Below are 16,641 nucleotides of genomic sequence, written 5' to 3' on the forward strand. Positions count from 1 at the left end.
AAATTAGTAGATTATTCTTTTTCATCAGCTATAAGTAAAGCATAATGATGAGAACAAAGGATGATAGAAACTGCAGTGGATTAAATGGACAATAACAAAAAAAATATTTCAAAGACATGTAAATGTCAGTAGTATTAAGATAATATGGTGCTCAAGTGGATGCATCAGAATGGCAGCTGAAAATTACTAGGATTAACCAAGAACTATGCTCTTAATGATAATGAAATGCTACTGGGGATAGGAAAGCAGCAGCACAGCATAACAGCAGGATGTGCACACCTTAGTTACTATGCGTTTCATAGAACACAGGAAAATAACACCCTCTTATCTGGTATGTCTTCAGATCATTTTCTAACATTGTGTTTTTCATAAAAGTTTCTAAGTATACTGCATACATGAAACAAGAGCTGTGGAAAATGCCAATTATTCAGAACTAACAAAGAGATTCACCGTGACTAATTTTAAATGCTTTTTACATTTTCGTACTGTATAGCAAAATAAGAGTACATTTCGTAAAATCAGCTTGGCTTACAGACAAAGAATAGGATAGCTCAACCTGAAGTGCCAGATTTTATGCTGTTTGATAGGTAACGTTGTAGACTGCAAGGAAGAAACGGGAGGTAGCTTCTTTTACGCCACATTTTCAAGTTCCTTTTTTCTTTTTCTTTAATCAGTGTTACATCTGTTAGTGATATTTCTACAGCCAGTTGATGCCAGAAGAATATATAAAAATATTGATGAGCAAAGATTATTATGAGCTTTTTTTTCCTTTGATGATTCAGGATTTTAGACTGCTTTGATATTTCAGGCTGAGATACTTAGAGCTATTCAAATGCCTAACTTGCAATGTTTTCAGTAAGAGCTGTGTACCGATACTTGTAAGAAACGATGTCTCTGCAAGACAAGTAAGCTGAGAAACCTCATCTAAAAAACACCACCTGCATTTTTGGGCTAGGGTCAAATACTTGCTGGCACAAGAATCAAAGGGAAAATGAAGAGCGGCTGATTCACTTCCACCTTTTTCATTATGTAAACAGATGAAAATCTGATGCAGAGTTCCTTGCTCAACCAAATACAACTTGTTTAAAATCTTGTGGCTATTGATGTGAGACAGAGTCAAGGAGAAGCCTCATTAAACTAAAATTCCTTCATGCATTTGAAATGCAGCAACAACACATAGAGAGCTGATAAAAGTACTAGCGTTGCAACTTGAATGACAAGCAAGTACTATGAAAAGTCTTCAGTACCAACCCTCGTTAACCAAGCTATGCAATACTTGGCTTTCAGTGCATGTCAAAACATTGCTCACCATGAAGTTTGGGAGATGTAGCAGAAGATTCCCTTTTCACCAAGTAACAGACCTTTAATAATGTCTTAGCTTCAGTTGGATGGAATTGTTTCCTTCAGAGTGTCTGGTATGATGCTACGTTTTAGTTCTAGGAGAAAAACAGTGTGGATAACACACTGACATTTATAGTTGCTGCTAAGAAGCGTTGTAAAGAACCAAGGCCATTCTCAGCGAAGGGCCCAGGGCACTGGAAGGGAACAGAATAAGGACAGCTAATTTAAACTGGCCAAAGGAATATTCATACCATATGACATCATGTGGAAGGAGAGTTTTGAAAGGAGTGTGGGAGTTCATCTCTTTTCCACTGCTCAGGGGACTAGCTGGGCATCAGTTTGTGTAGTGGTGAGCAATTTCTTGTGCATTACTTGCAGTATATATTCATACATATGTATATATATAGTCATAACTATTACAATTTTCCTTTTCTTTATCCTACTAAATATTTTTATCTCAACCCAGGAGTTCTAGCTTAGTTTTTACTGATTCTCTCCCCCATCCCACTGAGAAAGGGAGAATGAGTGAACCACTGGCGCTCAGCCACCTGCTGACTTAATCCACAAGAAATAACTAGAATACCTATGATGTTTCTATGATCTTTTTTTGAAACTGGATTCTTTTCAACAAAACAAAACAAAAACAAAAACAAATGTTGGTTGGTATAACAGTTACAGTAACACCAAAAGGAAGGATTATACATGGTAAGATTTTTGTACTGAATTATATTTTTTTCACGAGTATCAAAAAACTCTAGAAGAAAGCTTATATTGAAGTACGCTGAATTGCAGGGAGGCCCTTCAGAGGGATCCAGATAAGCTGGATCGCTGGGCTGAGGTGAATGGGATGAGGTTCAACAAGGCCAAGTGTTGAGTCCTGCACTTTGGCCACAATAACCCCATGCAGTGCTACAGGCTTGGGGATGAGTGGTTGGATGACTGTGAAGACGAAAGGGACCTCGTGGTGTTGTTTGATGCTCGGCTGAACATGAGCCGACAGTGTGCCCAAGTGGCCAAGAGGGCCAACGGCATCCTGGCCTGCATTAGGAATAGTGTGGCCAGCAGGAGCAGGCAGGTAATCATCCCCCTGTACTCAGCACTGGTGAGGCCGCACCTCAATTATTGTGTTCAGTTTTGGGTCCCTCACTACAAGAAAGACATTGAGGCCCTGGAACGTGTCCAGAGAAGGGCAACGCAACTGGTGAGGGGTCTGGAGCACAAGTCTTCTGAGGAGAGGCTGAGGGAGATGGGTTTGGTTAGTCTGGAGAAGAGGAGGCTCAAGGGAGACCTCATTGCACTCTACAACTTCCTGAAGGGAGGTTGTGATGAGGAGGGGTTTGGCCTCTTCTCCCAAGCAGCAAATAGGACCTGAGGAAATGGCCACAAGTTGTATCAGAGGAGGTTTAGGTTAGACATAAGGGAGAACTTTTTCTCTCAGAGAGTGGTCAGGCACTGGAATGGCTGCCCAGAGAGGTGGTGGAGTCGCCGTCCCTGGCAGTGTTCAAGAGGTGTCTGGACAAGGAGCTGCAAGATATGGTTTAGTGCTCACGGTAGCAATGGTAGTGGGAGGATGGTTGGACTAGGTGATCTTGCAGGTCATTTCCAACCTTGCGATTCTATGATTCTCTGATAAATAATGAAATACTTCATGCCTTCAAGAGAATATAATGAAATATTAATACTAATACAATAATACATTAGGAACTTATGATTATTTATATTTTAGAGCTGAGTCCTATACTGTGGTCTGCATCAATTTCTTTCATGTCTAAAAATGACTTACGAAACTGCAATACAATAAAAAAAATGCCATTTACTTACAGTAGTTTGTTTTTCCTTTCCCAAATGTATCATTATCTCCAAACAGAAGGAAGTGCTCACACAAACTTCTCTCACACTAAAAATTATCCATTAGCACCTCCACGGTGATAATTTTAGCACTGTAAAGAAAATATCCTCAAGCACACAGTGGGATCCAGCTCTCTTAGCATCTAGTCCTAGCTACCCACAGCAAACACAAAGCTTAACAGCACAGAAACAGCTGTACAGACTAAAAGTTCAGGCAGTCCAGTGCCTTATCTCAAGCACCAGGGGCAAGCAGTTGTCTAGGGAGCAAACGAAGCACGGATGTGGCCTCTGCCAGCAAACTTCCAACATATTGCTATCTCAGGCACTTCTGACACCAAACACAGAGTAAACTATGATGATTTTCCCTTCCATGAATTTATCCATTTTACTGTTGAATTACCATATTTTACCACCTCTTGTATCCATTGACTACAAATTCTGGAATTCTACCTGTCATTTTGTGAAGAATGACTACCATGCTTTGCTATAAAGCTGGTTGTTACTAGCTTAATTCAGCCCTTAATGTTTCTATTTGAAGAGAGAATGAACCAATGAACCTTTCAACTATTTCTATGTAACTTACAATTTTGTAAACCTCTGTAATACTTTCTCTGTTGAGTGACCATCACCTTGCACATTTTATGCGCACATTCATAGAAATCCAGAATGTTGGGAATGGATTTCCCTTACAAAAAATTTGTGGTTTTTTTTCTTTCTTTTCTTTCTTTATTTTTTTTTCTTTTTTTTCTTTCTTTTTTCTTTTTTCTTTTTTCTTTTTTTCTCCAGGTTATCTACCAATTCTAGCTCTTCTTAAAGATCTTACTATTATCAAGTTCAGATGTCAGTTCTACAGACTTGCACATTCTAGGACCTCTCCTGAATCCATTTTGTTCTACGTTAGCACAGTGGTTTTAAACATGAAGCTTCTTGTCATTGCTGGTAATTCATCTATTTCATCCTCAAGTCCTTTGAATGCCCAAGTGAAACCATCTGGTCCTGCTGGTTTCTCATTTCTGTTCACTTTGTCCATTTCTTCCACATTCTCCTATACAGCACATTTAAGAACTTTCCAATGAGCACCTCAGAATAAAAGGGAGATAGTCTGTAATCTACTCATTTTTTTCACAGTAAACATTGATACAATGAATTCATTTGAGTTCCTCTTGTATCTTGATTCTTCGCTGACTGTACAAATGAACACTTTCTCTCCTTGATACATTTCAAGGAAAATTAGCTAATACTTTTAATTACCTTTGCTAGGTGCTCCTCACAATTTTTCTTTCTATTTTTTTTTTCCTTTTTTCTTTTTCTTTTTTTCCTTCTGTTGAGATCTCCACCAGCTAAACCCAGTAGACTCACCACTGTTTCTTAGCTAGATCATTCCCTGACTGGGCTGTTCATGTGTAGATCTCTGGAGTCATTGCTCAGCCTCTCAGCTACCTATAGAAGACTCTTTTGTGAGGGACAAACTATGCACGCAGCTACAGTACTGTATTAGCAGTTATCTCCTACCTATGGTTCTGCATCCTTCCTTCCTGCATGCCACTTTTGCTCTCCTGTGAAAGACTATGTATTCCACACTTGATCTTTACTTGATCTTTCTTCAAATCTTTTAATATACATTTTGGAAACAGTTTACAGTGGTACTTTAAATACCATGCATCATATCTGGAGATTTTGGTTTTCACTAGCCAAACTAATTCTGAAAAATATCAGAGATTTTCCTTGCAAGGGAAAGACAGAGTAAAAGTAAAAAAGAAAAGAAAGATATTTTAAATTTCCTCTATTAATGAAAGGTGCTAATATACTCATTCTCTTACCAGTTTCTTTCCAGCCATGTCTGTTACAACCATAATCTCATTTACCCTGTCATCTCAATTTGTTCTGGGACTATGTTCATACACCAAAGAGTTGTACATTTTGACAACTAAAAAAGTTATTTGGATACTTTTCCATCCTTTGTTTTCCAGCCTTCAGCAGATGCACTAATTGGCTGGGCTTATGCCAGAAAAGTTCTGTGTGGGAAGATACATGCACTTTCTCTATCCATACAAATACAATTCCAAACTGGATATGAATTTCTGAATGAAGGGATACTAAAAACAAAGGTGAAAAAGATACAGATTAAAAGAAATTCCTAATTTTGAATTGTCCTTTTCATGTTCTTGATGTGACCACTTCCATTCCTGAGGAAGGATGGTGTTTTACTTGACTAGCTTACAGCACACACTCTGTCTCAGGGAGCTGTGCTGCTCTAAATATGAGGGGAGAATGCATGATTTGATGTTCTCCATGATGCTGCGTGTTTCAGATCACATTTACTATAGTGAGAATAAGCTCTGTTTCTGCAGTTATGTAAGAGAGCAAAATACTCTGAGTATGATTTGCACCAAGGGAAATTAACTAACATTTTTTCTTGTGTTCTGTGTCTGATGGTTGTTCACTTGTAACTGTAGCTAATCTCTTATTTACTGAAATTATCACAGCATCTCCCAAAATATTTTCTCTCATTTTAACTTCCAGTCTAGCACTGAATTACAATTACACGTGCTGTATTTCAACTTTACTGTCTTCTATGGACCTCCTTTATTTTAGGATGTGTTCATATTGTACACAACTCCATCAGCTGCTCTTTGCTAGGCAGTCAACTAAAAGAGAAAAGAAAAAATATTTCAAAAGGCATTTGCATGCAAAATGGATTTAATGAGCGCTAAAAATGCTGCATTTTGTTGTTTTCCACAATGTACTATCTGCAACACTTTTTTGTATAAACACTGCAGAAATGGGAAGTTTAAAAAAAAAAGAGAAAAAGAAATGATTGAATTGAGCCTATTATATAATGTGATTATTTTACAGAACACTAAAGGGGAAGTTCTTTTGCACTGCAAGAGGTTTTATTTTAAAGTGTAATTTTTAGTCAGGCACTAATTCTCCCACCTGTGTCTTTTTATGTCACACTTTTTATTACACCAATAGAACGTCCCATTTTTGAAGTGAAGATTCTCAGACTATCAGGATGTTTAACACAAAGTGAAATTTAATCTACTATGTTTACATACTGTAACTAAGCAAGAACATTACATACTTCTTATTATGCTATCTACTACATCACAACATATTACATGGTGGAATATTGGTGTATAAGGTTCTAAGCTGAATGTTTACATAATCCTTTAAAATAATTGGCTTTTTGTTGCAAAGACAAACTACCTATCTGGAAAGCTTCAATATGCAGATTTTTCTTTATAGTTTATATCATAACCTTCATCAGATTTTAGAATATTTTATGGAAAATGAATAGTCAGTCAAAACAGCATATAAAAGATGCTTACTAAATCAAGGCAGGAGATAACATTATGATGAACTCCTTTATAAAGACAACTATTTAAAAATTGGCCAACTATCCAGAGAAAGCAATTACATCAGTTAGAGTAAAATCCTGGCCAATGTTGTCAATTTTGGCTTTAACAGATATTTGGACTGGCATCAGTGACCATTAACTGGAATTATTTAAAAAATAGACTGGGCATTGAACTTGGATACTGAAAAAAAATCACCATTAATAACAGTTATGCATATAATGATTTACAAAACCGACCTACGTCACATGTTAAGTCATTAGTCTAATGTTGAAAATAATATGTATTTTCTCCACACATTTCCCACTTAAAAAGCTCTGAAATGTATTGATTAATTTTGATAAATTTTTCTTTAATATATCCACTGCTGCCTGTGCGGATGGAGAAAATTTATGGTTCACTCATCCGTAATGTTTCAGTGCAGTTTTTAAAAGAATCTTACAAGTTTGGTTCATAAGATATTTCTGTGTGGTTGACAATGACCATGGGATACAGAATGACTAACATTAACTGACACGTTATATGGCATCAGATCAAATTAAAAGTAGGCTGTTTATGAGTTAATAATCACCTACTAAAATATAATCAGTTCCTCTTACAGAAATACCATTTCACACTTTTCCAAGCAACGACGTAAAAAGAATGTATGAAGAGCCTAAATACAAAGATGTAATACAAAGTGCTGTTAGAACAAGGTGAAGAAAATTTTCAAGAAACAAGAACAATGCACGAAAGGCAGAGAAACAAAGAAATTTGTAGGAGACAGACTTTATCTAGTTGCTGAATAAGCTAAGTCAGAAGAAGATAACTTGAACAGAAAGGAGAGGTGAATTTCAGCAGAAAATCCTTAAGTTGAAAGACAAGAATAGTAGAGCATGTGCCATCTTGAGACTTGTTCCACAATTTAAGGAACAAAGGGCTGAGAACTGTGAGCAGGCGTTCCTTCCTTTATCCAAGCATACAACAACAGATGATATTTTGTCTCACGTAAAAGTGCATATTTAAAAATATATTTACAGAATTTCACTCAAAACTGTGTATGATATGTGTCACTGAAAACTTAGCTGTAAAATTCCAGCATTTGGAAGGCATAATCTTGAGAAAAAAAAAAAGTATACCTCAGTTGCTGAGAGGTATTGGAGATCCATGCTAGTTATGGGATCAAAGTAAAGGAAGCTAGGTAGAGTTCCTCTTTGTTAAAAACTTACTGATTATGACAAAATTCTAAACCATCCACTTTTCTGCCTAGGGCACAGGCTGCCAAATCTGAACATAAAACAGTGGAAGTCCAGTATTCCAACTTTACTTTTTATCTTGACCTACTTTATTTTATTTGTAATGGCCCTTTCCAAAGAAACATGGAAACAGAACTTCAGAATTTGAGATTATGTACAAATGTCTTAAATTTAAGGGAGAAATACTTCAATATCATATCCATATTTTATTAGAATAATATTTCATTTTGGATATGGACAAATTCATCCAATTTTCCAAATCATTAATACAGACTAAGCATGCAGCTTACGCTGTAGATTCATTTTGCAAGGCAATTTATAAATACAGAAACATGCATGCTTTTCCGGATTCATTACAGTTAGGTCATACAAGAACAGTTGCTACCAGCATTCCTTTCTAGGCTGCTAGGTATTCATAACCCAGGTAGTACTCTGCAATAAATAAAACTTATGCAGAAAATGAGATAATTTCTTTCAGTACCTCCATCTCATCTTCTCAAGCAGCTGTGGAAAGTCTATCTTGTCAAAGTAGGGAAGAAAGAATTGTGCACAGGTGAAAATCTGGCCATTATATTACTGAATTAGAATCTAACCCTGTTATGAAAATGTACTTGCAAATCAATATTGTTAAACTATTTACACCAAAATGTTAACACCTGAATGGCAAAAGTTTTCTGCTATTTTCTGCATGTCTGATTTCAGACTCTTGGGCATAGATTTGTACACGAGCTCAGAACATAGTGTTACAATTCTAACCAATGATGAGCTACCTTCTATATTACATCAAATACTCTTGGGAAAATGGATACTGTGTTCAGCACTAGACATAAAAAATATGTAATCTTTTTCATCAGTTTTGGTCATAGGATTTTTTTTCTGCTTCAGTTCCCAGCTGTAAATTGGAGGCAATTGAATGTACACAGGTCTGATAAAAATAAACATTTAATTATTTGCTAAGTTCTCAGATACTGTGGGGAAGAAACAAATGAACACCTATGAAGAAGATATTTTAATTCTGCAATCCGAGGACATGTATCAAATAAAACCTGAATCATACAGATAATTCATAACTACTACTCTATTGCAGAAGTCAGGAATTCTCTTCAAAGGCTCATATATCCTGCTTATAACATTGAAAGTTTCAGGAAACAAATTATGATGACATTTCTTATACTATAATGAAAGTCAGGAAATTTAAATGTTTCACTTCAAGCAGTTTTAAAAATTTCTTCCTTAGATTTAAAGGTGTTTCTGTTTTGTGTTAGTTTGAACTAAGGTAACTATTCTGAGGAAGGAAGACATTTTCTACTCTTCCTTGAGAACACAACAAATGATCTATGAAGTACATGTTTTGGTAATTTTCCAACTAGCAAACACCGAAAACTCTGAAAGAATGACTACATCTGTAAGCAAAGGGAGACCAGTAGATGTATCTTGATGTTAGTAAGTTTTTGGTTATGGTCTGCAACAGTATCCTTGTAGCTTGGCAGGACCAATACAGGTTAACTATATGCATGTACTACGTGACAGGTGAAAAACCTTTTGGACTATTGGGCTGTAGGGTGGCTGGTTACAAGTAGTCTTCTTCAGGAGTTTTTCCTAGGTATTATGTTTAACTGTCTAATATTGGAGATCTGGCTAAGGAGTTGGAAAGTGCTCCCACGAAGGTTGTCACTGACACCAAACAGGGATTGCATTCAGTATACTAGAGGGGAGGGGTCAGCATTTAAAAGGACCTCTGCAGGCTACAGGAACAATCCAACAGCTTCCTACAGACAGGAAGGGAAATTCAGCAAGGACAGATGCAGATTCTAGAACCTGAGATCAAAAAGCCACAAGAGGTCATAGGCTATGAGTCCGCATGTATCCAAGCTCTCCTGGTTTTGGCTGATCAATTTTCTTAACTATATTCACTGTTTTCTCTTCACCTGCATCTCTACCAGATTATTCTCAAATGAAACAGCCATTCCCTGAGGTCACTGACAGAATGGTGTCATGTATTTCTACTCTAAGTAGGTCTTTGCATCAGACTTTACAAAATGTTTGTCTCACTCACTGGAATCTTTTTTAAATGGATGTTAGAAAAGACAGAACTTTCATTTCCTTTTTTGTGATGATATCATACATATCATTTACACAAGCTTTAGAGTGTTTCAAATTCAATTATTTGGTGTGTCCTCATTATTAAAAGTGATGAATTTTTCTGATATTACAAAGATTATTTGACTGCATTTTAGATTACAGGGTATATGAAATATTGGTGCTTATTCCTGATTGTGACTTTCTCTGTAATTTTTTCATGACCTTACACATAATGTTATTCTAATGATGGATGCAAATGTGAGTCTTTCCCTGAAATACAAATCTTATTTATTTCAGTAAGGCCAAATATTCTCTTCACATTAATCAGCCAATATATAACGATTCTCTTGATGTGCATGGAACGGAAAGACCTATTCCTTCTGCACACGGGAGACAGACAACTGCCTCTTTGTTTGCCATAACCCAATTATTCTATTATACTTAGAAATCCTTTCTAAAATGGCACTAGGAAAACAAAACAAAACAGAAACAAAACAAAACAAAACCCTCACACTTTTTTCATGCATGCTTTGGAGAAAGCAATGACTAAGAATACTAATATTGAACCTTTCTACCACTATAGGGCACTTTTGAGTTCACCTCTGGAGCAGTGTGAAGTCAGTAGGCCATACTGTTCAGATGTAATGTTGTGTACAAGCTACAACTTGTGACAAGAAAAGAAAACACTGCCTTTTAAAACCTTTTTAAGCACAGACAACAGTGTGAATGATCATTGCATTTTTCAATTTTTATTTTTTTGCAGCTATTTTTATTTGAATGTTTTCAAAATATTGTGAGACAATAGGACTACAGAAAATTCTAAACATTGCATATGAGTTCATCAGGATATTTGTGATTTCTAGAGCTTAATTAAATATTCTTCTTTGGAAAATAAACATAAACTAGATAAAACTGTATTATGCTTAAAAAAGAAATAAATTAAAAAGGGATGCTGACATTTTACAGATGTATCAAGCAAGATTTTTTTACCAAAATATTATAACTCAACAACTTTTTGGGGATTCATTACAATTTTGAGCTAGGTAAGATAGCTATAAGGACTGAGAAGATAAATGATTAACTTTCATTTGCTCTGAAATTATATAGTAGTACCTCTCTTACAGAGAGAAATGCCGTTGGATAGTAGTGTCAACTATAAGGTGACACCTGCAGTTTTGACCTGTGATTTCTCAGTTACACAGAGAAATGTCTGTAATAGCCAAAAATGTTATTATTGTTAAAATTGTCAATCAGCTGATCAAACCAATAACTAAGTCTTGCATTTCTACAGTGAGTGTAGTTTATAAAGTCTGCTTAAAAACAATCTGTGGTAAACTGATGAGTGTGTTCATTTTTTCTTTACACCATCAGAAAATTTTAATTGAGAGTGTCAACTCTTTATATGTGTATATACATACAATATTCTAAACACTAGACTTCCACTGCTGCCCATAACTGATGCCACAAGTAGTATATTAGCTAGACCAGAACATCATCAAATCTAGAGGTCTGCAACCACACTTGCAACTTAAACTTTTCAGAAAACACTCAAGTTTTGATACTGGATCCTGCAGGCAATGAACTTAGCCAGAGTTGCAAGCAGACATAAGAGATATCTTTCCAGAAGCACTGTGTGAGGAAGTCTCACTATCTCACCATTCCCATTCTGACACTGTGAGCAGTAATTTCATCTACACCATGTGGGACTGGTGTAATGAAATATGTCACATCAGAACCCCCAGGGGCAAACTCAAGAAGTGATGGAACTTGCAGGAACCCCCTCAGCACCTCTGAGGTATCTGACCTCTGCTTGAAACTGCTTCATCCACAACACATATTCCAGAGGGAACTGTCGCAGAACACATAACAATCTGTGTGACACTTCAGTAACCCCTCTCACAGTCTGCCTCTGCAAAACTACTGTAGAACAGGCAAGAAAATAGCCCACTCTTTCTATAAACTCTACTATAATATCATAAGCATGTAATAATTACATAATACATATAACAGTAATACAATGTTTACCCAGAATTTTGTTTCCAAACTAATTCTTCTAATATTAATAAGCACTGGACCCTAGTCAGAAGCAAGGTTGACTTCGTCCTCACAGTAATGAATAGACATGGAAAGTCAGCAGTTACAGAAATTGCGCCTCTCCTCTTTGGTGATCACATTTTGCTTTACTGGATCATTCAAAATGGCTGCCCTGTCTTTCATTTTCCTCTACACCCTCTCACACACATCCTCGTACTCTTCTCCCCATTACATCACTCTCAGAAGTCCTGTTCCAACAATGCTGTATCTGCTTAAAGACCAGAAATGAGAGATGATACAAATCTATTCTTAACAACCAGCAAACTTGGAGTTTGGTCTAATTCCACACGTTCAAGTGTCTGAGGCTTCCATAGCTGTGGCCATCCGCTGGTCAGGACAAATTTTCATAATGCCTTAGGAGGACCTTCCTTCTCCAATTCTCACAACTTGTTGTTCCCCACCTCTCTGATAAATGTCTGGAGGATGTTCTGGAAGGGCAGCTGATTTCCCAGAGATGTCACTTTAAACAAAACAGTAAGTGAGGTAGGGCTTTTCCTTAGGACTGTGTACCTTTGAATAAGAGGATACCTCTGATGCACATAATTTAAGGGATAGAATCGATGCAAAGAAAAGCATGGGGACAGCTAGGATGTGGCAAAAACTCTCCAGATTTGGCTTCATTCTGCCATTTTCTTTTAGGAAAGGAGTGCTCTGCAGCAGCCATCAGTATTGTGAATGTCATTCTTCATTCTTTTGGCATTGTCATGTCTAACATCATTCTTATGAAAACTGAATAATGAGAAATGTAGCGGTAATAAGTATTAATTTACTGGTATGAGTCACTGCCACCTACAAGAAACAGAAGAGCTGTCAGAGGACAGTTGATAGAAGTTCACTCATGATGTATAAATGTCTATGATGGACCAAAGCCTGCTTTGAGCTCTCCATGAAGTCCACTGTTCATCACTAATCATTTGACAGACATATTTGGACTCTATGGACTTCTCCAATTTCTTCCCAGAAGGTAAGAAGGAAGGATGGGAGCATGACTTTACCATTTCTCATGCTAAGCAACTGGAAACTGCTCCCATGAGAGTGCTTATTTATTACTGCTCTATGCAGTGAAAGACTGACCTAATGAAGCAATGCAGAATTGCTGATGTTGGCAATTCTTGTAGTACGAACAATTTGAACTGCATTTATGAGAACAAAATATTTGTGCCCCCAAAGGCTACCACACAGAGGTGCCCTGCCTGGATAGTTCTATGGTGTAATTTTTATTTGGCTCACCTCTCAAAAGCACATATAATATTTTCAGTTGAACCATTTATGGTTACAACTAAGTTTTCTTTTAAACAAAAATTAAAAAAAAAAAAAAAATCTGTAGGCATCTCAATAGAATCTCCATTCTAATCATTGTTTTTTTTACTAGTATCTCCAAATGCTAACGTATAAGAAATATCTATAATATTGACGTATTAATAAAAAATCCTATATGTGAGGCTAAAACATAAAAGTTTCCTACTCTTTTTGCATCCTACAGAAATTACTAAGAAAAACTGGTGTCTTAACAAAAACCAAGTAACTAAACTGTTTTTTTTTTAACAGTCTAGTATTTTTAGCATGTGAAAGAAATTTCAATGAAGACTAGGGAAAACCTGCTTTTAAGTCATAGATAAAGAGAAGTATGCATCTAAAAAAATAAACAGAGATATACAATTTTTTCTATATAGGTATCTATACTTAGACTTCTATCTTCAGCATCTCAAAATGCAGATATGTAGGTTGCTCTGAAAGTAATGTCTCCTATTTATTTCCATGCAAACTAGAATAGATACAAAGAACACAAAAACACTATTTGATAGAGAGCATTTTCAGCTACAGTATGCTATTTTTCGTCACAGTCGTCACCATTACCTATGCACTTTTGCCAGAGATGAACAAGAGCCTGCAAAATGTGCTCTTAAAAATCTGCACTGTTGAAGGTGACACACTGTTACTGTTGCCACTGTTGAAATGCACCACCCACTGCCTCACTGTGCTCACATCCAGTGTTCGGTCTCCAGAAACATTCAGCAAGTGTCAGTGAATATCAGTGGTTGTCATTATTTCCTCATGGAGGAATTCAATGATACACCTTTGCTCCATATGCATTTCCATGTCAGATGCCATTTTGTCGGACTTTCCCTCTGCTGCCATCTGTCACTTGGCAACAACATGGAATGAAATAATGAGAGGAAGGTTCAACCACTACTGCCATGCCACCAACATCTGCCTCTGAAGTCATCAGAAAACATAATAAAATAGGAGGCGTTACTTTCAGAGCAGCCCTCATAGTCATCTTAGTCAGGTGTCTAAATTCCATGCAGTCACTGGAGAGATAAGAGCAGTTCAGATGTAAATATCTATGATACCAATTTTTAATGACAGTTGAGATCATTTCTATAGCCTAAAATTCTGAGAAGTATAATGCCTCTTCCAATATCCGTAAGTATCTGAAACTGCAGGAGCAAGACACTTAGTTGTTACTATTTCCAACAGCCCTCACCAACTCCATCCAACTGTCCAACTATCCAGATATCTATTTCACAAAACTAGAAAGCTCAAAAAGAAGAAATAAAGCCTCCAAGTTAACTTAGGATGTTAAGACCCCAGACATGAAGGACCAAACCGGTCGTCCCCCGAAACAAACAACAGTTAATTAAAATTTTGTAATGACTGCCTTATTTCTAAGTTTTTATCCTTATGGTGAATGTTAAATGAATAGTGAAAATCAAGCACCTGGGGCTAGAAGCCCTGAAGTCAGTGTGCTACATAGAGATCTCTGCATGTAGCTGTAGCCTGTTACATTATGTGGTAAATACAGAGATGAGGAAAATCCTAAAAACTAGCCAGTTTAGCCAGTTGTGTATTCAGAGCAATCGGTGCTGATCTTTTTCCTAAAATTAAACACTTGTACATCTTTTGCTGAAACTGAAAACAACAGGGTCAGGGACTCTGTACCACTTGATACCTAAGGGAATGCTCGAGGGTAAATTTATTCTCCTTCAAATATATTCTAAATGCAAGATGTAGTTGCACCTGAATTTTGTGAGATATGTACACAGGTATCTCAAAAGCATATAGTAATTCAGAAGTACATAGGTACACTGACAACCAGTTGCATTGAGTACCATGTAAGATTCATATGAAGGAACACTATCATCCTGGTCTAAAGTAGGGCAGAAGCATGATCTAGTTGCTGTGCTGATCAGCTCAGGAGTTACTTCAAAACAATACAGGCTTGTAATACATAAAAGAAAAGTATTTAGATAATTTAGATGACGCCTAACTAAATTAAGAGGTTAACAAAAGAAAAATGAGCATAAATGCTTGACGTTGTCTGAAGATGACTTTGGTTGACGATGTAAAAAAATTCCATTAAATCATTAAAATTGCAAAAAGGAGAAATTCTGCCTTTTGCTACAAGGATTTTGATACATAATTTTCACCTTTTTCCAGGAACATGATTGCACTATTATTTTAAAGACCATTCTAAAATTGTCTGTTACCCTTTCATGTAACACTACACATTGATTTTTTAAGCAATAGGTTAGTATTCAAGAAACTTGATTCATATTAATTTAATTCTAACCAACTTGATTATTTATGTTCCTTCATGGGTAAGTATATAACAGCTTATTGGATACAATTTTTTATTTTTTAAACGAGGTTGATTTAAATAGTAGCTTTTGTGCAAGAGTCGAGCTTTGCAGATATGTCCTTAAAAATATTGGTAGCAAAGATGCTTGTTTCCAAGTAAACAATTTATATTCTCAGACCAGGCTACATCTTTTAAAATTCCAGCAGAAATCAGTAGCCAAATTGCACATACCATTACACTTCAAATTTCCTTGTAAATGACAGAGAAAGTATCCAGAAATTTAAATATATTTTCTGTTAGGCTAGTTGATGTGGGAAGATTTTCATGAGACATTTTCTCTCTTATCATCAGTTCAATGATGTAAACAGTGGCTGATTAAAGCCTGCACTCCTTTCAGGTTGATATACCTGTCTGAAAAAAATATATATATCTCACAGCTGGAATTCTTCCTGAAAACTAAAATAAATGACAAAGTAAAAGACTGATGTTCTATAGATACTTAATGAAGACAGGCTTCAAGGGTTTTCTATGGCAGACATTATAGTACACCCCAGGACGAGACAAAAAGAGCATATTTCTGAAGCTGAAGATTGCAATCACAGCAGAATAAAGAAAATAACAGAACACATAACTTGTTAAATAACTTACACTGGTTTTCCTTTGGATTCACAAGTCAAAATTATAGATTGTCCTTCTTCAGGCCACGAATTAGAAGAAATGATTTTAACTAAAGGTGTATCTAGAAAGAAAAGAAAACAGACATCTTGTTGATATACATGAGAAAAAAGATTATCCATGAGTACATTATTCTCTGCTTACTAAAGACTACATCCTAGATTTAATTTAGACTTGTATATGCTTTTATTTGAACACTTGCAGTTTTCATTGTCCTCAGGAAGGCAACAAAATTGACCAATGTAAGCAAAATTGACCAACTGTAAATTTTTATATTCCAAGGAAACACAGATAGAAAGCTTGTTTTTACTCCAAAGAAATAACCATTTTTTTTTTCTTTCTACATTCAGTGCAATTGCTCCCTAGGAGTATTCCAAAGTGTAATATCTAACAGTGAATAGCAAATACTCTGGGCAATTGTTTC

At 36.2% G+C, this 16,641-nt stretch overlaps 1 protein-coding gene across 3 annotated transcripts in view; it reads right to left on the reverse strand.

Annotated features, from left to right (window-relative positions):
- The window catches only part of CADM2 (cell adhesion molecule 2), a 611,269-nt gene that overhangs the window by 79,316 nt on the left and 515,312 nt on the right, over window positions 1-16,641 (reverse strand). For all 3 annotated transcript variants that reach the window (XM_048941288.1, XM_048941298.1, XM_048941279.1), the window contains one exon: window positions 16,191-16,281. In XM_048941288.1, coding sequence (XP_048797245.1) covers window positions 16,191-16,281 — 91 coding nt within the window. The remainder of the gene's footprint in view (window positions 1-16,190; window positions 16,282-16,641) is intronic.

The sequence above is a fragment of the Lagopus muta genome, chromosome 1 (assembly GCF_023343835.1).
Source record: "Lagopus muta isolate bLagMut1 chromosome 1, bLagMut1 primary, whole genome shotgun sequence".
Lineage (NCBI taxonomy): Eukaryota > Metazoa > Chordata > Aves > Galliformes > Phasianidae > Lagopus > Lagopus muta.